The following is a 22,876-nucleotide window of genomic DNA, read 5'->3' as shown; positions in this document are numbered from 1 at the left end:
GACCAATAAACCATTTGAACTGGGACAATAAAGAATCCCATTTAGACATTTTCACCGCAGTCCTATCTCACACTTGTAGATGCTTGTAAAGACATACCTGCAGCTCATGCTATTCTATTTGAAAGGATACCCTGTTGCTCAGATTCCAGTTCATGATCAGGAATGCCAGGTGGCGGAAATAAATGCACAGATTTCATTTTTTATTTGTAGCTATTATGTGGTTGTGCGAATTAACATGCCAACCAATTGTATTGAAACTGTTCCCTCGCCATGAAATGCACGGGGCAGGCCGTGTGGATACGTTCAGCCAAACAGAAGTGCTGAAAATATGTTTGAGGGCATATCAGCTCCATTATTATTGAAGAAAATGTGACAATTGGGAATCCACAACAACACATTTATGATGCAATGATCACAGCTTGACTCTTGGCTGCTTAAGCAGTAAGTGTAGATCATGTTCAAAATATCACAAAGCAGCATGACCAGAAATAAGATCAACACCTTCAGCCTTACTTGCCTGTACACTTCAAATACAAAGCCCTCACAGTGAAATACTGTTAAAATGAAGAACTAGCATAAAGGTTAAGACCAAGAAACACAGCAAATGGCACTGTAACATACAAAATATATTGCACATTGAAAGAAAATGACACCGCTTTGCACTGACTGGAAGCATTTAACACATCTATTATGCGACTCCAACACAAATGCTCAACATACCGTGTGCACCCAAAAGGCCTCATGAAGGTTCCATGTTTATGCATATTCATGTAGGAAAGTTCGACGCGTTATGTGTACAAAAGGAACACCACTGTTTGCAATGTGCTTTGTGCATTGCAGATAAAATGTGTTTTTTTATCATGTGCACTGTCACAGCTAAGATCTACGCGAGATTCCGTGGCACCAAACAAGAGACCAAGGCACAAGTGCTCTTTACTTCCTTGTTTCGCGCTATGGAAAGGCACGTGAATTACCCACTAGCCTGAACCCTCACAGTTCTAAGCTAAGGATCATAGGCAATGTTACCAGTGGTTCATCATTATTCACTCAAACACTCACTGCTTAATCAATCAGACAGGAGTGCCACGTTAAAGTGCAGATTTCCTGCAGCTATACAGATACTGTATAGACAAGCCAAGGAGCTGCATAATATGCTTAATGTGTAAGACAACTACTAAGTGCAATCAATGAACCTGCATATTTTATTTTCCATACAATGTGCACCAACTCCACACACATAGTTCTTTGGGTCACCACTATGCATATGTAGCTCACATGTATCAGATTTTGTTTCATATAACTTCCAGTTGACAGGAACGTCTTCCTGCAACCAAGCAGTTGAAAAATGGCAGCACTTTTGTTGCATTAACTGCTCACCAGAACCTCAGAGGGTAGCACAAACACTGTCACCTTTATACTACTATTATGGTAGTCTTCATGAAGAGGTCAGTAGTAGTAATTCATAGCAAAAGCAGCCAAAGGATGAAGCGGTGCAGTGCACGAAACAAAAAATTTGGGCACATAAGTAGGCACACTATCAATCAGGTGATAGAGAAATGCGCAGAATATAACCAACCTCTATATATAGCTTTCATTGATTACGAGAAAGCATTCGACTCAGTGGAAACCTCAGCAGTCATACAGGCATTGCGTAATCAGGGGGTAGAGGAGCCTTATGTCAAAATACTGGAAGATATATATAGCAACTGCACAGCTACTATAGTCCTCCATAAAGTCAGCAATAAAATTCCAATAAGGAAGGGCGTCAGGCAAGGAGACACGATCTCGCCAATGCTGTTTACCGCATGTTTGCAGGAGGTATTTCGAGGCCTGAATTGGGAAGAGTTGGGAATAAGAATAAATGGAGAATACCTAAATAATCTGAGATTTGCTGATGACATTGCCTTGCTGAGTCACTCAGGAGGTGAACTGCAAATCATGATCAACGAGTTAGACAGGCAGAGCAGATCGATGGGTCTAAAAGTTAACATGCAGAAAACCAAGGTAATGTTCAACAGCCTAGCAAGGGAACAACAGTTCACAATTGGCAGCGAGAGCCTAGAAATTGTGCCGGAATACGTCTACTTAGGGCAGGTAGTGACAGCTGATCCGGATCATGAGAGGGAGATAACTAGAAGGATAAGAATGGGGTGGAGCGCATATGGCAAATTCTCGCAGATCATGAGTGGCAGTTTACCAATTTCCCTCAAGAGGAAAGTGTACAACAGCATAATCTTACCGGTACTCACCTACGGGGCAGAAACGTGGAGGCTAACGAAAAGAGTTCAGCTTAAGTTAAGGACAACGCAGCGAGCCATGGAAAGAAAAATGATAGGTGTAACGTTAAGAGATCGGAAGCGGGCAGAGTGGGTGAGGGAACAAACACGGGTTAATGACATCCTAGTCGAAATCAAGAGAAAGAAATGGGCTTGGGCAGGGAATGTAATGCGAAGGCAAGATAACCGCTGGTCTTTAAGGGTAACGGAGTGGGTTCCAAGAGAAAGTAAGCGTAGCAGGGGGCGGCAGAAGGTTAGATGGGCGGATGAGATTAAGAAGTTTGCAGGCAAAGGGTGGATGCAGCTGGCAAAGGATAGGGTTAATTGGAGAGACATGGGAGAGGCCTTTACCCTGCAGTGGGTGTAGTAGGGCTGATGATGATGATGATACAGGACTTTACAAGATAAAAATGCAAAAAAGCTAGGATATACAAGACAGTATGCTCAAAAAATGGTATGCAAGACACACGAGGGAACAGCATATGAGGATGCCACAGTATGTACAGGTGTCATGAGCCAGAATAGGGTCAGTCCGTTCTGCAAATATCATTGCATGACTTGAAAATGATGAATGAATGTAAAAAACACTCGTTAAACGTATATCGAAACATTCTTGCAAAAAGTGACTTGAAACACGCAACTTTATGGTGCATATACATGTACACTCTCATATACAGGACGTCAGGAAACTACAGGCAGCAATTAAGGGAGCCAGGTCCAAATGTCGTGCCAGGGGCAAGCAGTACGCCGGCGTACCAGCACAACAGTGCCCCAGAGCCATCAGAGACCATCATTGAGTTGGAGGAGTGGCGCCTGGACTGCGCATCGCAGGCGTCACTCGTGCACGAGGTGGTGACTGACGAGCCACTGCCATCACGCCACGAGTCGCTGCCGTCACGCCACGAGTCACCTGCGTCGAGCCAGTCGGTGTCATCCCTCCAGGCACCTGTTGGCTTGCTGGAACAAGAGGCATCAGTGCGGCAGTCATCAGCGCCTAGACAGAACAAGCGAAAGAGGAGAAGAGAATGTGCTGATGATGCTCTGGTTGAACACGTCGGAAAACTCGCAGATGCACTGCAGACCTGTGACGGACATGACGAGTGCGACCAATTTTGTCTTTCAATGGCCAAAATGATGAAGCGCGTGAACAAGAATCAGCAGATTGACCTGCGCGTCAAGCTGCTTTAAGTTTTTAATGAATTTACTTTTGAATGAAGTTGCACTGTTTGGCATCTTTCTTTTGACTCTAGAATATGCTTAAAATGTGACACTAAAATAGTAACATTTATGCCACAGTGTGAAATTGCGATGCGCGAGAGATTTTGGTCAGGAACATATGCTTGATTATGTGCCTGACACAGGCTATGGGATTCATGGGTATAGACAATTCCTTTACCCCAAAGAAAGAACAGAGGCCGTGCTTTTGATTGCCTAAGCACATTATGCGTAATGAGGCGTCAATCTGTTGCGCAAGCCTCACAAAATCGCTTTCACTAGCTTTATTCACTTTCATCAAATTCGGACTGTCCTTGGCTGCATTTGCATGCTTTCTTTTCTTTTTAAGTCCTCCGGTGCTACAACCCGGCCTTCCTGTGCTGTGCACCTTCATTGCTAGGGGTTCCCTACTCTTTTGGCCACGTCTTAACCATTTTTTTTTTGTTCTGGTTTCTCCAGCAGTGACTTATTGCTTTTATCTGACTTCTTTTTTTTTCTTCGCATTTTTCAGAATATGTTTTTGAGCATTTAGCACTGTTTCGTTTGCCTTAATTGGTTTCAGCTCTGTAAGCAACAGCTGCTCCGGTCTCTCTCGCCCTTTCATTTTTTATTTTTTGAGAGGACCATTACAAGGCTTAAAGGGTAGCATGTGCATTTCGCCAAACTATCACACAACTATGTGTCGAAATGCTTCTTTCAGAATGTAGAACTCAAGCTTTACAAACCTCAATGCTATTGCCAGTCGCTCGCCTGGCTCCAGGGGCTCTCTCACAACATGCTGCCATGTGAGGTCTGGCAAAACAAATCCCAGCACTTCGTCAAACAGCACTGGAGTCATCCGGAAAAACTTTCGGAAAAATTCATGGTCACCTTCACGCATGCGACGCATCTGTAGAGGGAAAATATATGGTTTGTTATGCGAACAAGTAAAAACCAGACAGCATGACTGCAATACACTGTGATGCGCTATTACAGCACAACTATTGTGGGTGGTTTTTGTGACTGAATGAAGCAGACTTGTTGTGTACAGTGTCTGTGAAAAGTCTTCAGGGTCAAAGATTTTCATTTCAGCCGCACAGTGGAGATATCACGATGCTATTAAAGTCCAAAGGGCCTTGAAATGCTAGGTTTCTTCTAATTGGAGAGAAGCTTACTTCTTGAATTCTTCACTACAAGAAGCATTCAAGGGACATTGATTGCACAAGTGAAAGTTGTGGCCTGACGACCTGACAGCGTGTGCATACTATTTATGCCAGCTGAGTTATTGAAGTTTTTTCAAAGCTGCATCTTGTCAATGTCAGTGCTGCCCTTCTGCCTCATTAGCTTTATTATTTCAAAGTTGCATCTCTGCGATGCAGGCACTACACTTCTGCACGAGCAGTGCAGAAGCAGCCAATTTTTCATGCCCCTTGGTTCTCCTGACACTGTTTTGCAATAGCGATGTGCCCCAGAGACCACCGAGAGGAGCCCCAACTTTCAAAGACCGCGCTTATTCGTCAGTTGCCAATGTTCGAATACGCTGACGTGAAACTCCTTTGCCTTTTTTATGTATCTCTGTTGGCAACGAAGAACTTTGGAGCGTACCTCATCCGAGTTGCTTCACATCTCCAACGGTGGATGATAGTTGGCCTCCAAGTGGAACTCAATGCTTTCAGATAGATAGATAAAGAGGAGGAGGGAAAGACAGGGGGTGTATATATTGTAACGTGCTTCCACAGAACCTCGACGGAAGAAGCAGAAGATGAAGGACGTCTACCCGCTTCCACGTATAGATGACGCAATTGATTGTCTGCACTCCGCTTCATACTTTTCTTCTATTGATTTGAGATCCGGCTACTGGCAAATCCCCGTGCACGCTGCAGATAGGGAAAAAACGGCATTCATTACACCAGACGGACTTTACGAGTTCAACGTTATGCCTTTCGGATTATGTAATGCACCTGCAACATTCGAGCGGTTCATGGATACAATCCTGCGTGGCCTCAAGTGGCAAATTTGTTTATGTTATCTGGACGACGTTGTAATTTTTGGCAAAACGTTTAGTGAGCACAACCGCCGTCTGGATATTGTGCTTGATTGCATGGAACGAGCTGGCCTTATCCTCAATTCCAAGAAATGTCATTTTGGGAACCGTGAAACAATTGTTCTTGGTCATTTAGTTGATAAAGAAGGTGTTCGACCAGATCCAAAGAAAATTGAAGCTGTCAAAAGTTTTACGGTGCCTCAATCAGTGAAAGAGCTGCAGAGTTTTTTAGGGCTCTGCTCGTACTTTCGACGCTTTATAGCTAGGTTTGCGGACATCGCTTACCCATTCACGTGTTTGCTGCATAAAGATGCACCGTTCAATTGGACCAGCGAATGTGACGCAGCTTTCCGGCATCTGAAATTTCTTTTGACCTCGGGCCCCATCCTACGCCACTTCTGCCCATCTGCACCAATTGAAGTGCACACTGATGCAAGTGGTATCGGTATCGGCGCTGTACTTATACAACGCCATGGTCACGATCAGCACGTGGTAGCATATGCCAGCCGTTCGTTGAGTAAGAGCGAAAGAAATTACACGGTTACTGAGCAAGAATGTCTCGCCGTTGTTTTCGCTGTACAGCGCTTCCGCTCCTATCTGTACGGTAATGCTTTCACCGTCGTGACCGACCACCACTCGCTTTGCTGGTTAGTGAGTCTTCGTGACCCCTGTGGCCGGCTTGCTCGATGGGCTTTGCGCCTACAAGAATTTAATTTCACTGTTGTGCATAAAAGCGGCCGTAAACACTCAGATGCCGATTGTCTTTCCCGTTTGCCGCTTCTAACGACTGAGGACGACGCAGACAACTTTGATGAATACTTGTCGTCACTTTCACAAGCCTTCCCCGATCTTCAAGTTTTTCGAACTGAGCAACGCAAGGACCAAACATTAACCTCTTTGTTTGATGCCGCTCAAGATTCTGTAAAGAATACTTTTTGCATTCGCGACGGTTTGCTTTATAAGAAGAATTTCGCTTCTGGAGGAGCACGCATGCTTCTTGTCGTACCCGAAAGCCTACGCATCACAGTTCTTGAAATGATGCACGACGACGCCACGTCTGGGCACTTGGGAGTGACACGCACACTCCACCGCACACAACAACGATTTTACTGGCCTAACATGCGTTCAACCATCCAGCACTATGTAGCCAGCTGTGTGCAATGCCAGCGCTTTAAGCTGCCGACTTCAAGTCCACCGGGCAAATTGCGGCCAATCACACCTCCAACAGCCCCGTTTGAGCAAGTTGGCATTGACCTCCTTGGACCTTTCCCACGATCCTCTAAAGGAAATCGATGGATTCTTGTGTGCGTAGACCACTTAACCCGTTATTGTGAGACAGCCGCGATACCAGTTGCTACTGCGTCTGAAGTATCTAACTTCTTACTTCGATTCGTCATTCTTCGGCACGGCCCTCCTGCAGTTCTCATTAGCGACCGTGGACGTCAATTTACAGCGGACGTTGTTGAAGAACTTCTCCGCCTCAGCAGCTGCAGTTTTCGCCACTCCACGCCATATCATCCCCAAACGAACGGTGTGGTAGAACGCACTAATCGTACGCTCACCACCATGCTTGCCATGTACGTCGCTGCAGATCATAAGGACTGGGATGGCGTACTCCCGTTCATCACTCATGCGTACAACACCGCGCAACATGAGACAACTGGCTACAGCCCCTTTTACCTGCTCTATGCTCGCTCGCCTCGCTGCGGCCTTGACACCATGCTACCATTTTTCATCCACGATGAGCCTTCTCTTGCGACCACACTCTGCAGAGCTGAAGAAGCTCGCCAGCTTGCCCGCGTTCGAATTTTATCTTCGCAAGAGCGTTCCAAGAACCGCTACGACGTCCAACACCAAGAAGAATATATATATATATATATATATATATATATATATATATATATATATATATATATATATATATATATATATTGTAAGGCTAAAGAAGATGATGCGTCGGATGATTTGAAAAGACGAAGACGAGGTGACAGTGTTCTCGAGAGTTTTTGCCAGCGCTACGCTTGTGTGTCTTTTGCCGATCTGATCCCAGACTGCTGCCGTTGCCGTTCCCGTCGCCCCAGTACCTCGTAACAAACCCCCCGTTACATTTGGTGGAGGTGCTGGGTAAAAACATCGGCCCTGGAGCTCCGTAGTCGTGCTCTCCCGGCGCGCACGATGCCTGAGGACGTCCAACTCCAGGCCGTACAAGTGGGCCAGGCTGTCATCTGTGCCGGCTCTCTTCGTCAACGGGACCCGACCATTTTCAGCGGGACTGACGAGAACGATGTGGAAGATTGGCTCACATCGTACGAGCGCGTGAGCGTATACAACAAATGGGATGATGTGACGAAGCTAAACAACGTCATCTTTTATCTCGCCGGTGTGGCTAACCTCTGGTATCGCAACCATGAAGCAGATATTCAAACCTGGTCCATTTTTAAGACTAAATTTGCAGACGTATTTGGTCGACCGGCTGTCAGGCAACTCCGAGCCGAACAGCGATTGCGTGAACGATCTCAGCAGGCTAGTGAAAGCTTCACTAGCTACATTGAAGATGTCGTCGACTTGTGCAAGCGGGTCAACGCTCGTATGTCGGAAGCCGACAAGATCCAACACATCTTGAAAGGCATCGATGACGACGCTTTTCAGATGCTTCTAGCGCGCGACTTGCGTACCGTTGCTGAAGTCGTCACGCTGTGTCAAAGCTTTGAGCAGTTGCGCAAGCAGCGGATTCTGACACGCCAGCGGCCGCAGCAGGTTGAGTCGCTCGCTGGGCTCACGCCTGCTCCTGACCCCTCGCTGCTACAGCAGATTAAAGACTTCGTGCGGGAAGAAGTGGCACGTCAACTTTCCTTTCTGCCGAGCGCTCACGACCGACCATCATATCTGACTCCAGCGCTCCGACATACAATTCAAGAGCAAGTTGCTGAGGCTCTTCCACCGGCTCATCCGTCACCACCTGTCACGGTTCCGCTGACATACGCTGACGTTGTCGCCAGACCACAACCTGTGGCGGCTCCGCTCACATATGCCGAAGCCGTCGCGAGACCGCCTCCTGTCGCGGCTCCAGTGACATATGCCGATGTCGTAGCAAGACCGCAGCCGCCAATCTATAGTGCGCCTCCGGCGCATTTGCGAGGGCCAGTGGCTTACCGACGACCTACTCCAAGGGTCAGCGATTCCTGGCGCACAACGGACTATCGGCCGATTTGCTTCTTTTGTGGTCTCCCAGGTCATGTAGCTCGGCATTGCCGCCGTCGTCTCCCGGACGCGGAAATTCCTCCCCAAGCTCCTGGGTACTGGCCCCCACCGAGTCAGTACTCTGTACCAGCTGCGCCGCCGCAAAGTCGTACTTCCTCGCCGGACCGTTCTACCTTCTCCAGCCGCCGGCCCTCTTCTCCACGACGCCGGTCTATTTCGCCTATGCGACGTCGCCCCACCGCTAACCAGGAGGAAAACTAGGCGCCGCAGTTCCTGAGGCGAGAACTGCGTCCACAACGAACTTCGAAAGGCCTCATCCGTCAGCCGCTAACCTCATTGAAATTTCCGTCGACGGCGTTTCTGTCATGGCGCTTGTCGACACTGGTGCTGCCGTTTCCGTCATGGACGCAAAGCTGTGTAGTTCTTTAAGAAAAGTAAGGACGCCAATTGCTGGACTCTCACTGCGCACCGCCAGCGCTCAGAACATCCAGCCGTCAGCAGCGTGTACCGCTCGCGTTGTAATCCAGGGGACCATTTATGCCGTCGAATTCGTCGTACTGCCCTGCTGTTCTCATGCTGTTATCCTGGGCTGGGATTTCCTATCGCGCCATGCTGCTATCATCGATTGTGCTCGAGCTGAAGTCGAGTTCTCTCACCTGCCCGAAGCTGTCTTGGACACTGCCCCTCCTGGTGCCTGTGTTAAGGCCCTAGTTGCCGAAGACATTGACCTGCCTCCCTGCTCTTCAGTCCTCGTACCCCTCTCTTGCGGCCCTCTTCGCGACGACACTGTCCTCTTCACTCCGTCCCCTATCTTTCTGCACCGCAAGTGTCTGCCTCTGCCACACGCTGTACTGACTATATCCGCTGGCCTCTCCGTACTGTTCGTGTCTAACCCATTCTCGTTCCCCAACGCCTTGCGCCTAGGTGAATGTCTCTGCACGGTACAACCATTCGCGTCTCTGCTCATCCGCGAAGAGACGGACGACGCGCCGCACCTCTCCATAGCCGCACTCAGCCCACCTACTGCTGCGCCCGATCCCTCCTCAACCGAAGCATTCCTTCGCTCCATCGACGACAACCTTCCAGCGCCGCAAAGGGCACAGCTTCTCACTTTACTTAATCAGTTTCACTCATCATTTGACTCACATCAAAGTTCCTTGGGCCAAACTTCCACTGTCACCCATGCCATCGACACAGGTGACCACGCACCGCTGCGACAACGTCCCTATCGTGTGTCTGTCGCCGAGCGCCAAGTTATTGAAGACCAAGTCGACAAGATGCTCCAGAGCGGCGTCATTCAGCCCTCAAGCAGCCCATGGGCGTCGCCTGTGGTGCTCGTCAAAAAGAAGGATGGCTCCATACGCTTCTGTGTAGATTACCGCCGCCTTAATAAGATTACGCGCAAAGATGTCTATCCCCTCCCGCGCATAGACGACGCTCTGGACTCTTTGCAAGGGGCCGAACTCTTTTCATCTCTTGATTTGCGTTCCGGGTACTGGCAAGTTCCTATGAAAGAAGCCGATCGCCCCAAAACCGCCTTTGTGACACCGGATGGCTTGTATGAATTTACGGTGATGCCCTTCGGGCTTTGTAACGCCCCCGCCACTTTTGAGAGGATGATGGACACCATTTTGCGCGGACTTAAGTGGAAGACATGCCTTTGCTACCTCGACGACATTGTGGTCTTTTCCCCGGACTTTGACACCCACCTCTCCCGTTTGAAGCACGTCTTGACCTGCCTCTCTGACGCCGGCCTGCAGCTGAACTTAAAAAAATGCCGTTTTGCCGCTCGTCAATTAACCATCTTAGGTCATGTTGTCTCTAAGCAGGGCGTCAGTCCCGATCCAGCGAAACTTCGTGCTGTGGTTGACTTTCCCAAACCTACCTCCATCAAAGACCTGCGCAGCTTCCTGGGTTTGTGGTCATATTTCTGCCGGTTTATTCGCAACTTTGCGTCCATTGCTGCGCCTTTGACTCAACTGCTGTCTGGAAGTGCGGATTTATCACTGTGGTCTCCAGCGTGCGACGACGCATACACCACCTTGCGCCGTCTCCTCACGGCGCCGCCCGTTCTGCGCCATTTCGACTCGGCCGCTCCTACCGAAGTTCACACGGACGCCAGCGGTGTTGGCCTCGGCGCTGTCCTCGCCCAACGAAAACCTGGCTTTGACGAATACGTCGTTGCTTATGCTAGCCGCACACTCACACCAGCAGAACGCAACTACTCCGTAACTGAAAAAGAGTGTTTGGCGATTGTATGGGCCCTCGCGAAGTTTCGACCGTACATTTATGGGCGCCCTTTTGACGTTGTGACCGACCACCATGCGCTCTGTTGGCTTTGCAACCTGAAAGACCCCTCCGGCCGCCTCGCTAGGTGGGCCCTTCGCTTGCAAGAATATGATATCCGCGTCGTGTATCGCACCGGCCGCAAGCATCAAGACGCCGATGCACTGTCACGCTGCCCCCTTCCAGCCGTGATCGCCAGCCTTTCCACCTCCGACGCTTCTCTGCCCTTGCTTCGCCTCAGCGACATGCCTTCAGCGCAACGCATGGATCCCTGGATCGCTTCCCTTCTCGACTTTCTCGCCAACCCGACGGCTGCTTCACCGTCACGTGCGCTCCGCCGCCAAGCTGCCCATTTTGCGATCCGTGACACCCTACTTTATCGCCGTAACTACAACTCCGAAGGTCGCAAGTGGCTGCTCGTTATTCCACGTCACTTACGCTCGGAGATATGCGCATACTTCCATGCTGCCCCCCACAGCGGTCACGCGGGCGTTTTCAAGACCTACACCCGCATACGGCTGCGCTACTACTGGCGCGGAATGTACACCTTTATCATGAAGTACGTGCGCGCATGCATTCCCTGCCAACGTCGCAAGACACCTCCCCATCGTTCTGCTGCTGAGCTGCAGCCGTTACCATGCCCTCCACGCCCGTTCGACCGCGTTGGCATTGATTTATACGGTCCGCTTCCATACACTGCAGACGGCAACCCTTGGGCTATAGTAGCGGTGGATCACCTTACACGATATGCCGAAACTGCTGCCCTTCCGGCTGCCACAGCGACGGACGTCGCCTCCTTCATTTTGCACCGATTCATCCTTCGCCACGGTGCACCTCGTGAACTGCTCAGTGACCGAGGCCGCGTGTTCTTATCTGAGGTGGTGAAGGCGCTTCTCAAAGAGTGCAACACGATTCCCCGAACTACCACCGCCTATCATCCGCAGACCAATGGCCTCACTGAGCGATTTAACCGCACACTCGGAGACATGCTCTCCAAGTACGTCGCTTCTGACCACACGAATTGGGATCTCGTCCTTCCGTACGTTACTTATGCGTACAATACCGCTACGCAGTCTACCACCGGATTCTCTCCTTTCTTCCTACTTTACGGCCGCCAACCCTCTGCTACTATCGACACTATCCTCCCTTACCGCCCTGATGAATCCGAATATCGGCCTGTTTCCGACGCCGCGCAACACGCCGAAGCCTGCCGCCAAATTGCCCGGTCACTCACCACTGACACCCAGCATCGCCAGCGCTCCCGCCTCGACCAAGACCAAACCCCACCGAACTACACTTCTGGTGCACTTGTGTGGCTCTGGATCCCTTCAGGAACTCCCGGTCTCTCCTCAAAATTTCTTGCGAAGTACCATGGTCCCTACCGTGTGCTGGAGCGCACCTCTCCGGTTAATTATATCGTGGAACCCCTCACGCCGTCTCCTGATCTCCGCCGCCGAGGACGGGAGACCGTTCATGTCCAGCCCCTCAAGCCCTACTACGACCCCGCCGTCTTGCCATCATCCTAAGTCGCCAGGATGGCTCCTCTTGTCCCCGGGGTGATTGTAAGGCTAAAGAAGATGATGCGTCGGATGATTTGAAAAGACGAAGACGAGGTGACAGTGTTCTTGAGAGTTTTTGCCAGCGCTACGCTTGTGTGTCTTTTGCCGATCTGATCCCAGACTGCTGCCGTTGCCGTTCCCGTCGCCCCAGTACCTCGTAACAAACCCCCCGTTACAATATATATATATGCACTAAGTGCCTAGCATTCAGTTCAGATGGAACATGACTGCTATTTTAGTCCCATCAAACAGAAACTACCGACACTGCAGTTCCACCTGTACCAAAGCCTCCATTCCTTTTTGGCACTAACCCCTCCCAACCACTCCCGCTGTTGAATGTCACTTCTTATGTTAACGGTATGTGTGGACACCACTACAGAACATTAAAACATGTATGATGGCGTATTGGTAGCTGGCTTTTTTTCTTAACCATTACACCTCAAATCCAAGCAGTTATGTTTGTTTCAGTTTGGGTTCGTTGTCACAGAGTGGCAGTTGCTGTTCATTTTGGACACAGCTACAAAAGCGGCGAACTTTTCTTTCTCACAGTGCACAGCCGACAATGTACCTGCTGCTGGAATTCCATCCGCACGTACCACTGCACAGTACCACAAAATGTAGCAATATTTGCTGTTGCGTGACTTTAACCTGTTAGCTAGATCACGTCCGCTGTCGTTACGGGACCTATAAGTGACTGCATAGTGTAGACGCAATCAAACCATTGATGATATAGCCCCACGGGACAAAGCATTCTTCTTTGAACAAGGTGCAGTCAAAGGCACATTTTCCAAGCAGATTAATGCAGAGAAGCCTACCACCAGACCAGAGGGAAAGGATCTCTGTACCCAGTGTATCATAGTGGGTACCCGGCGGCACTGGCGACCGAACTGCGCGCCTACGGCATAGGGGTCGGATGTTTTAACCACTAAGCCGCCGAACTGTTGCGATATATGTCTTTTCAATACTCTACACCGACCTTTTACACTTACAGAGGAAACGAAGATACTTACCGTAGGGTGATATCGGCCTTCTTGCCTGCGCGCCAAGAACACGGGCCGAACCCACCAGCGGTGCCTCCTCCGCTGGCGACGCTCCTGCCTCCTCCTCACATTGAGCTGAAGTGCTGTTCTTATCACAAGCAGTAAAACTCGTCTTCGTGCACACATCGCTGGCATTATTGCAAATAATGATGCTTGGAGGGGAGCGCAATACCGAAGAGCTGAACTGGGATCCAACCGATGCTATGTCGATGGTGCTGCAGATTACGCTAAACACCGAAGAAAACTGCGAGGCGATGTGTGCGCGTTTGCATAAAAACCTATTGTGCAAACTACAATTCAGTTTATAAATAGATTTACTTCTCCTGCCGCTTTAAAAAGCTAAACGCTTCAAGTGGCAGTCGAAAAGTTTCGGCCGATTTTAGCCTATGCAGTCTAGCAACGATACGGCAGCGCGAGCGATACGCGAGCACAAGCGCGCGCCAGCAACTTGCCATGCAGATTCGCACCGCTTTCGACGTCCGTCGCGGCGCGCCGCTAGGCGCGTAGGCGCTTCGCGTGTACGCCTCGGAAGTGTTCATCGAGTTGGGGCTTTATGCCTCACGTTCGGGACCGCTTCTGTTCTCCTCCCAACCTTATGCCGCCTCTCATGCCAACTATCCGCCAAGTCATTCAGTACCACATCGCTGAAACTCGCCACCGACCATCAGCTTCCTGCTGCTACTGCGCCACTCACCTATGCTAAAGCCGTGACTCAGTCGCGTGTCCCACCAGCCCTCCTCTTTTTGCTCCGCCACCGCCCGTGCCTCCGCAGTCTTCGTCGTTCCCCTGGTATCGCCGACACCCTACCAACCTGTGGCGCATAGCCGATGATCTCCCCATTTGCTATGCTTGTGGGCTTCCAGGCCATGACGACCGCCCCTGACGCAGCGTGCACCTCGTTCCGACGCTGTTGTGCCCCCCTACCGATACTACACTGAGCCTCCCTTGCACAGCGCCTCTTCTGCGGCTCGCCCACCACACCCACCTCGTCGCTCGCCTTGGCCTCGACGCCGGTCCATATCTCCTTTGCTTCGCTGCTACGCCTCCGTCTGCGAGGAAAACTAATATCCAAAATGTGAAATGCGATGCGGGGTGCAGTCCCAAGGGTTCGTTGGTGAAACGCTGAGCCGTAATCTCTGTGATCCTCTGAGGCGTTGCTGTAGCTGTTTGCTTCAAAAAAATGACACATACCCACAGCTTCTACTTGTCTTCGTCGTCTTCTGACTGGAGTCGGGCTATCTGACGCCGGTGTAGTCCATTACAAAATAAACATAAGTAAGGCCATACATAGATCAGTATTAGCAGTAGCTATTCAGTGCAGAGGGACAGTGCTCCAGGAATTATGGGTATTTGTTACAATGTGTAATGAGAAGCACTTAGAATTTGTCATGCTTATATACTGCAATGACGAATCCGGCACGATGGTTTAGGGTTTCTGCTCCAACTTTTTACTTATCAAGGGATGTAGACGCTGATCATATGTATTGGTACAGATGGTATTAAAGAAGAAAAAAAAGGCGCGATGGCTTAAAGGTTACTGCGTTCGTTCGCTTATCCGAATGACGCAGGTTCGGTTCAGGCCTCGGCGGTCGCATTTTTATGGGGGCGAATAAATGCTAGCGGCCAGTGCATTATGCAATGTCACTGAATGTGAAAGAGCCTCAGGTGGTCGAAATTATCCGCAGCCCTTCAACACAGCGTCCACCATAGCCTGAGTCACCTTGGGGGGCTGAACCCCAAAAATGAAAACGATCAAGATTACCTTTCTAAAATTGTATAGCGAACATATCCCCTGCGTTTTAAAGAGACACTGAGGAGAAATTGAAATTGGCTTGTATCGTTAGAATATCACCTCATGATAACAAAAACACCATTCTTAATGGAAACAAAGCTCTTGTAAGGTAGAAAAGAGTAAGAACCAAATTACAGGTATCGCCGCCACCGGCCAAACTCGCAAGTACAAGCGTGGCTAACTCATAGGACAAGAGACGCCACCTTGGCGTAATTTTCCTTCCTACTTGTAGCCACGAATCTCTGAGGCTGACAAAGGAAGGTTGCGCGGCTTAAAATTGAAGTAAGTTTTTTTTTTTTTTTTGAAACCGATAGTGTACTTTCCCAAGCAGCACAGCATTTAGGGCCCATCTGGGCCCCATGTGGGCGATGTGTGCTTGGGAAACCCCTTTTTAACCCAGTTTGGACCCTTGCGGGCATCATGTGGGCAAAGACAATTTGGGCTGGCCCATGACAAGCCAATTAGGGCCCCATATTGGTAATCTTGGGGCAATGTGAGCCCATGCTGCCAAGTTCAGCCCGCACTGATCCCTTGCCGGCAACATTAGGGCAAACTTGAAAACGAGTTGGGCTCAGTCTTAACCGCGACCTCGCTACTTTTCTTAACACCTTTACATCTGGTTTTTCGCTTCGCTCCATCGAATCTAATTGGTTACTTTTTAAGTCCGAAATGCAACGCCTAATAAGCATACATGTTCCGACTATCACCATAAAAGAACGACCTGGTTCCCCATGGTATAATAAAACACTTAAAAGACTAAACAACAAAAAGAAGCGACTATTTCGTGCAGCTAAAGTGACAGACACGAATCTCGCCTGGAATGAATATTACACTACCACTGCTATGACACTCAGGTAGCCAAAACTAAAATTAACTTCTTCTCTAGCACATTACCTAACATGCTGCATGATAATCCAAAGCGCTTCTGGAAAACTATTAGCCCCTCTACTTCTAGCATAATTCACCTGGCAGATCATTCTGGAGTTCCCGTTTCCGAATCAGATGTTCCCAATATCTTAAATGAGACATTTTGCTCTTTATTTACTCACGAACCGCTTAATAACCTCCCTGAAGCCCCCTGTTTTCTCCATGCACCAATGGATACCATTATCTTTGAGCCGCGCGGCATTGCCAAGATCATTGACGCTTTAAAAAATTCATCTGCCGGTGTTGACGGCATCAACGCTAAAACTTTAAAAAACACAAGGGAACATTGTAGTGTCATGTTATCTCTCCTCTTTCAGCAGTCATTTTCTTCGTGCTCAATATCTCGTGATTGGCGGATTGGGAAGGTCATTCCAGTCTTCAAGAAAGGTAACCGATCTTCACCACGTAACTATAGGCCAATCTCATTAACCAGTGTTTGTTGTAAAATTATGGAACATATAATATATTCACACACTCCCCAGTCATCGCACAACTTTTTTCATCCTAATCAGCATGGTTTCCGCAAAGGTCGTTCCTGCGAAACACAACTTACTCTCTTTCTTCATGATATACATGCATGCCTCGATCGTAACATTCTTACTGATGCCATATTCCTAGATTTTGAAAAGGCATTTGACAAAGTCCCTCACGCGCGCCTAATTCTTAAGCTATCACGACTAAACCTGCATTCCTTAGTTCTGGGCTGGATTCGGGCTTTCCTAACTGATCGCTATCAATTCGTTCATGCTAACTCTCACTCATCATCTCTCTCCCCTGTCTTGTCTGGCGTTCCCCAGGGTACTGTTTTATGCCCTCTTCTATTTCTTATTTACATAAATGATTTACCCCTTAACATAATGTCTAACGTCCGCCTATTTGCAGATGATTGTGTTATCTACCGCCCAATAAATAATCCATCTGACATCACCACCCTTCAAGAAGATCTTGTACGCGTCGAAGAATGGTGCAGTACATGGCTGATGTCGCTTAATAGTACTAAAACGTCCCTTCTTTCTTTTCATCGCAGGCGAAACCACCAAGGTACCACTTATACTATTAACAATATTCCTGTTGCGTCAGTTGACTCGTACAAGTACCTTGGTATCCATTTAAGTAAAGATTTAACCTGGTCTCTACACATTCACAACGTCACTAATTCAGCTAATCAAATTCTAGGGTATTTACGTCGTAACCTTTCCTTAGCCCCCAGTTCCATAAAACTTCTTTCTTAACATTTGTACGTTCTAAACTAGAGTTCGCATCTGCCGCGTATGATCCCCACTATGCTAACCTTATCACCACGCTCGAAGCGGTCCAGAACCGTGCTGTCAGATTCATTTGCTCGGACTACTCTTATCACACTAGCGTATCAGCACTAAAATCACAGCTATCTTCCTACACTGGCCTGTCACCGTAAAATCGCCCGTCTTTCTTTATATCATAAATTTTATCACACTTTCCACCACGAACCTCCCCATTTCGCACGCGCCCATCGGATTTCTCGTCACAGTCATCCTAATGCCGTCTACCCTGAACAAGCCCGCACCGAAACATATCATCAATCTTTTTTCCTTAGAACAGCCAATGACTGGAATGACCTTCCGTCCGAAGTGGCAACCATCATCAATCCCGTTCGCTTCAAATCCGCCATCGAAGACCATCTGTATTCATCCATTTAAAACCCTTTTGTTTGCCCACCCCTCATGTAATGTCCTTTTTGGACCCTTGAGGAAATAAATAAATAAATAAATAAAAAACTAGGGGCAGCCCGCCTATCACCCCAATTGGTCCAACATGGGCTGTAAAAGGGCTAAACTACTTTTGATCCCCAAAAATCTTGAATGGGGCGTTAATGGGCTGTGATCGAGCCGATTTGATGCAGAACTGGGCTATACACAGAAACATGACGGGCAGCCCTAATTTGGAAGCCCATCTTGTGCCCAGCTTGGACCCTTGTGGGCATCATGTGGGCAGACAATTTGGGCTGGCCCATGAGAAGCCAATTAGGGCCCCATATTGGTAATTATGGGGCAATGTGAGTTCAGCCCACACAGGTCCCATGCCGGCAACATTAAGGCAACCTTGAAAAAGAGTTGGGCTCAGTGCAGGAAAACTAGGGGCAAGCGCAACCTGGGCAGCCCGCCTATTACCCCAGTTGGTCCAACATGGGCTCTAAAGGGGCTAAACTAATTTTCATCCCCAACCCAAAAAAAACCGAAGGGGGTCTTAGCGGTCTGTGATAGGGCTGATTTGATGCAGAACTGGGCTATACACAGAAACCTGACGGGCAGCCCTAATTTGGAAGCCCATCTTGTGCCCAGCTTGGACCCTTGTGGGCATCATGTGGGCAGGCAATTTGGGCTGGCCCATGAGAAGCCAATTAGGGCCCCATATTGGTAATTATGGGGCAATGTGAGCCCATGCTGCCAAGTTCAGCCCGCATATGTCACTTGCCGGCAACATTAGGGCAAACTTGAAAACGATTTGGGCTCAGTGCAGGAAAACTAGGGACAAGCCCAACTTGGGCAGCCCGCCTATCATCACATAGCGGTGGCCTACACCAAGTTAGCCCACGCATATACCTACCAAAGCATGGACACATGCACCGGTTTGCCCCTCCAGGACCCATGTGCGACCCGCTAGGGTATTAAGTGGGTCATCCAAGTTGGGCCTGCCCGCGTTCTTGCTGCAGGCAGCCCTGCTACTTCACCGTGACCCTATGCTGGTATTACAGGGCTTCAGCCCAGCTTGTATAGCCGGTGCAGAGCCCATGTGGCATCCGCTGGGGTATTACATGGGCCGCCCAAGTTTGGCTTGCCTACGATCATTTTGCATGTTAGATTGACTGATACAATCAATCAATCAATCAATCAATCTTTATTTTGCATTTTTAGTACAAATAAAAATGCAGGGAGGGGGGGACAAAAAGCTGCTCTAAGGCAAGCTTGACTGGGTCCCCACCCCCTTTACATGGCAGTTTGTGCAGCAGTTATGCATGAAATGTTGAATGTTTAAAAGAGAACAATTCACAGCACATGCGATTTTCGCGCAGGAAATGAATAATGTTACAAATGCAGTCTTGTTACAATATAAAAAAATACAACAAAAATACAACAAACACTCGCGTGATAGCAGACCTGAAAAATGACAATGTTAATAAACAAACTCGCCTGAATATAAGGGAAAAGAAATAGTAAAGACAAATACACACAACTACAGTACTCTGGGATGAAATGACGTGTTACAAAAAGCTCTGTTTTTGGTTATGAAGATGGTTGACACTGTTAAACGCCATGAAACTGGATGATGAAAGGAAGTTTTATATTACATTTAGTGGCTGTTTGCAGGTCGATCTCCATCATTAATAATTTGTTCAATAGTCTCGGAAGGTGATTTTCGACGCTATCTAGCCCGTGTGTTAGCCTAGTGAATGGCACGTGCCATGTTCCTTTATTCCGAAATACATACCCCCTGTCAGAAAGGCTTTTTAAACTACATAAAGACAAAAATGCATTGTTATTAGTTTTTAAACTATGTTTATATCTCATCGACAGGTTAAAGTCATATAATACTGGAAAGGGTATAATTTTGTATTCATAATAGGTATTATGTAATGGGCTTTCACTTGGAATGTTGACTACGTGACGTGCAGAGAAAAAATCTTATTTAGTTGAGCGTAGAACAACGCGTTATATATTAATAGCTTAAATTTCAGTGGTAAAATATAACGAAGCCTCCAGAGTACTCCTGATATTTTGGCAAGATGGGTTAATATATGCTGCACGTGTGTGTTCCATGATAAGTGCTGATGAAATGTCACACCAAGTGTCTTTGCTTCTGAAGCCACTTCAATAGGATTATTGCCGATATGAATGTTAAAGTTGTAGATAATTGGCTTTTGATAGGGTGTAAATAACACAGCTTTGGTTTTTGCACTGTTGATCTGCAGGGAATTTCTATTGCTCCATTCGTATAAGTTTTGTAGTGTCGAATTTACGTTATTGCACAAATCACTGGGATTATCTGACTGAACAAAAATACTTGTGTCATCGGCATAAACAATAAGTTGTGATTTCTCGGCTATATTCCCTATATCACTTATATACAAGTTAAAAAGCTGTGGCCCCAATATGCTGCCCTGAGGAACGCCTGCATTCAAGTTCATTAGAGAAGAAAAATTGTTATTTATGGCAACGCATTGTTTTCTGTTTGAAAGATATGACTTGAGAAATTCCAAGGCAATGCCTCGAAACCCATAAAATTCTAATTTTGCTATCAACGTTTGGTGATTTAAGCTGTCGAATGCTTTTGTGCAATCTATGAAAATGCCCATTATTAACTTCTTATCCAAAAATGACTTAAGGATTATTTCTTTTTGTGTTAGTAAGGCTAACTCTGTGGACATTCCTTTCCGGAAGCCAAACTGGAAAGGGGAAATTAATGAATGTTTATTGCAGAATGAGTCCAGCCTCAGCAATACTAACTTCTCAAGCGGTTTTGAGAGAACGGGAAGGACAGATATGGGGCGATAGTCTGAAAACGCGTTTTTATCGCCTGATTTATAAATAACAGTCACTTTAGCACGTTTCATGCTATCGGGAAATACACCTGATGACAAACATAAGTTGTATATGTGATTGAGCACAGGCAAAATGTAGTCTAAGACCATCAATATCTCTTGTGTTGCTATTGCTTAGTGATGTAAAGACCGAACGTATTTCATTCTCAGATGTTGGATAAAAAAAAGCGGTATGTTCGTTACGATTACGCAAGTAGCTCGTCACATGTTCGTCATGACCACTTTTTACTAAGTTAACAAAATAGGAGTTAAATGCGTCTGCGAGTTGAAGGCCCTCGAGAGTTTTTCCCTTTTGTGTTACTTGAATATCGTCATTTCTCGATTTATTGCGGTTCATGATGGTATTTAGAGCGCGCCATAGCTCATCGGTGCGATTATTTGCCCTGCCAAGTAGGCTGTTAAAATAAACCTGTTTTGCATTTCGAAGAAAGCGCGTCACAAAATTTCTGTACTTTTTAAAATTAGCGAGGTCTGGTGGGTTCCTATTTTTTATGAATTGCGCATACATGGATGTCTTCTTACGGATCATAGCAAGGCATTCGGCCGTAATCCAAGGCTTCCGTACTCTTTTAGGTTTTCTAACATTTTTAATTTTAAAGCAATCCCTGTAAACGCGCTTGAAAATATTGAGGAAAATATCATATGCCTCATTTGCTTGGCGAGATTCCAACACGGCGTCCCAGTTTGTTAAGGAAATTTGAGTCCGAAAATTGTCAAGCGCATTAGGAGATATGTCCTCAACTGTGAACGTTTCTAGAATAGCTTTTCTTTTATTCTGAGTATCAGCATTCCAAAACATATATACTGGCAAGTGGTCGCTTATACTAGTCGCAATGACACCAGCCTTTATATCGTCGATGTAACGGTGGGTGATGAACATATCTACTAGTGATTCTGATTCTACTGTGATGCGCGTTGGCTCTGTAATGACGTTCTTGAAGCCGTGTGACTCAAGGAGTAATGTGAAATCCTGTGATGCCGTACTATGTTTAAGGAGATTAATATTTAGGTCCCCACCTATAACTAGTTTTAATTGGTTGCTATGGACAAAAGAGAACATGTTTTCCACCCAACCTCGCGTTTTCGCGCCACCGCGCTTCCGAGGAGCCTTTTCAGCTGAGGACACAGATGCTCATTGACATATACGGTGTCAGAAGTGTCTAGAGCAAGGTCAGTTCCCACAATGTTAGCTTTACGAGCCTTTTCCAAGACTGCGTCACGTTTCTTGCGGTGTACAAACTGGACAACAATGTTTTTATGGCTAGAATTTTTGGCAACTGGCACACGGTGCACAATTTCGATGTCTGATGCATCGATTGGCTCTCCGGCCTTTTCGCCAATCTTGCCGAGAATGTCTGCAAGATTTTCGCTTTGTCGCACAGGGACACCTTTGATCTCTAAGTTGCAATTTCGGGAGTATTGCTCACACTGAGTCAGCCTGTCCTCATCAGTTTCCAGTTTCGTTTCGAAGGCCTCATGCTTTGCGTTCAGGGATTGGTTTTCTTCTCGCAGTCTTTCGTTTTCTGCTTGCGTAGACTCCAGCAATGCTTTACTTTCCTCGTACTTTTCACTGAGGAATTCCACTGTTGCTTTAAGCTCCGCTATTTTATCTTCCATTTCCTGTTTACACTGTGCAAGGTTTTCCTCGAATTCAAGCCTTAACTCTGCAATAGCAGCCTTCGACATATCAGAGGTTTACAGCAGGTAAGAAAGTTTCACACAACACTGTCAAGAGTTTGATGTGCCTGGAGGCTGCTAAAGGCTACGCACAGAAAGTAACAGGGAAGCACAATCAGGCAGCAGCAGCAGCAGCAGTGGCGAAGGTGCACTAAAACAGACAGAGTAAATATAAGGTCACAAACCTGCGATGTGCAGAGTGAATGGGTCAGATATACAGCGCAAGAGCTGTGCCCGCTGCCACTGCTGCCAAGAAGCGTTGACGGTAGATTTTCCGGTTATATAGCCGTTGGCATTGGCA

At 47.5% G+C, this 22,876-nt stretch overlaps 1 protein-coding gene across 1 annotated transcript; it reads right to left on the bottom strand.

Moving 5' to 3' along the window:
• Nucleotides 1-2,917: 2,917 nt before the first annotated feature.
• On the bottom strand, nt 2,918-13,596 carry LOC144095072 (uncharacterized). Its single transcript, XM_077628873.1, has 3 exons — nt 13,571-13,596; nt 4,217-4,380; nt 2,918-3,233 (listed from the first exon to the last, which is right to left on the bottom strand). Exons 2-3 carry the CDS (start codon nt 4,378-4,380, stop codon nt 2,966-2,968), a joined length of 432 nt encoding a protein of 143 aa, XP_077484999.1. The 5' UTR covers nt 13,571-13,596; the 3' UTR covers nt 2,918-2,965.
• Between the last annotated feature and the right edge of the window lie 9,280 nt (nt 13,597-22,876).

Source organism: Amblyomma americanum, chromosome 6, assembly GCF_052857255.1.
Source record: "Amblyomma americanum isolate KBUSLIRL-KWMA chromosome 6, ASM5285725v1, whole genome shotgun sequence".
In the NCBI taxonomy this organism is placed as follows: domain Eukaryota; kingdom Metazoa; phylum Arthropoda; class Arachnida; order Ixodida; family Ixodidae; genus Amblyomma; species Amblyomma americanum.
This window is presented reverse-complemented; position numbering and strand designations above follow the sequence as displayed.

Bases quoted from the DNA above. Each gene is read 5' to 3' on its own strand.
- LOC144095072 (XM_077628873.1), bottom strand. From the start codon at position 4,380: ATGCGTCGCATGCGTGAAGGTGACCATGAATTTTTCCGAAAGTTTTTC. The intron at 3,234-4,216 runs GTTTGTAAAGCT...CTCTTGTTCCAG, and splicing joins CGACTGGCAATAGCATTGAG to CAAGCCAACAGGTGCCTGGA.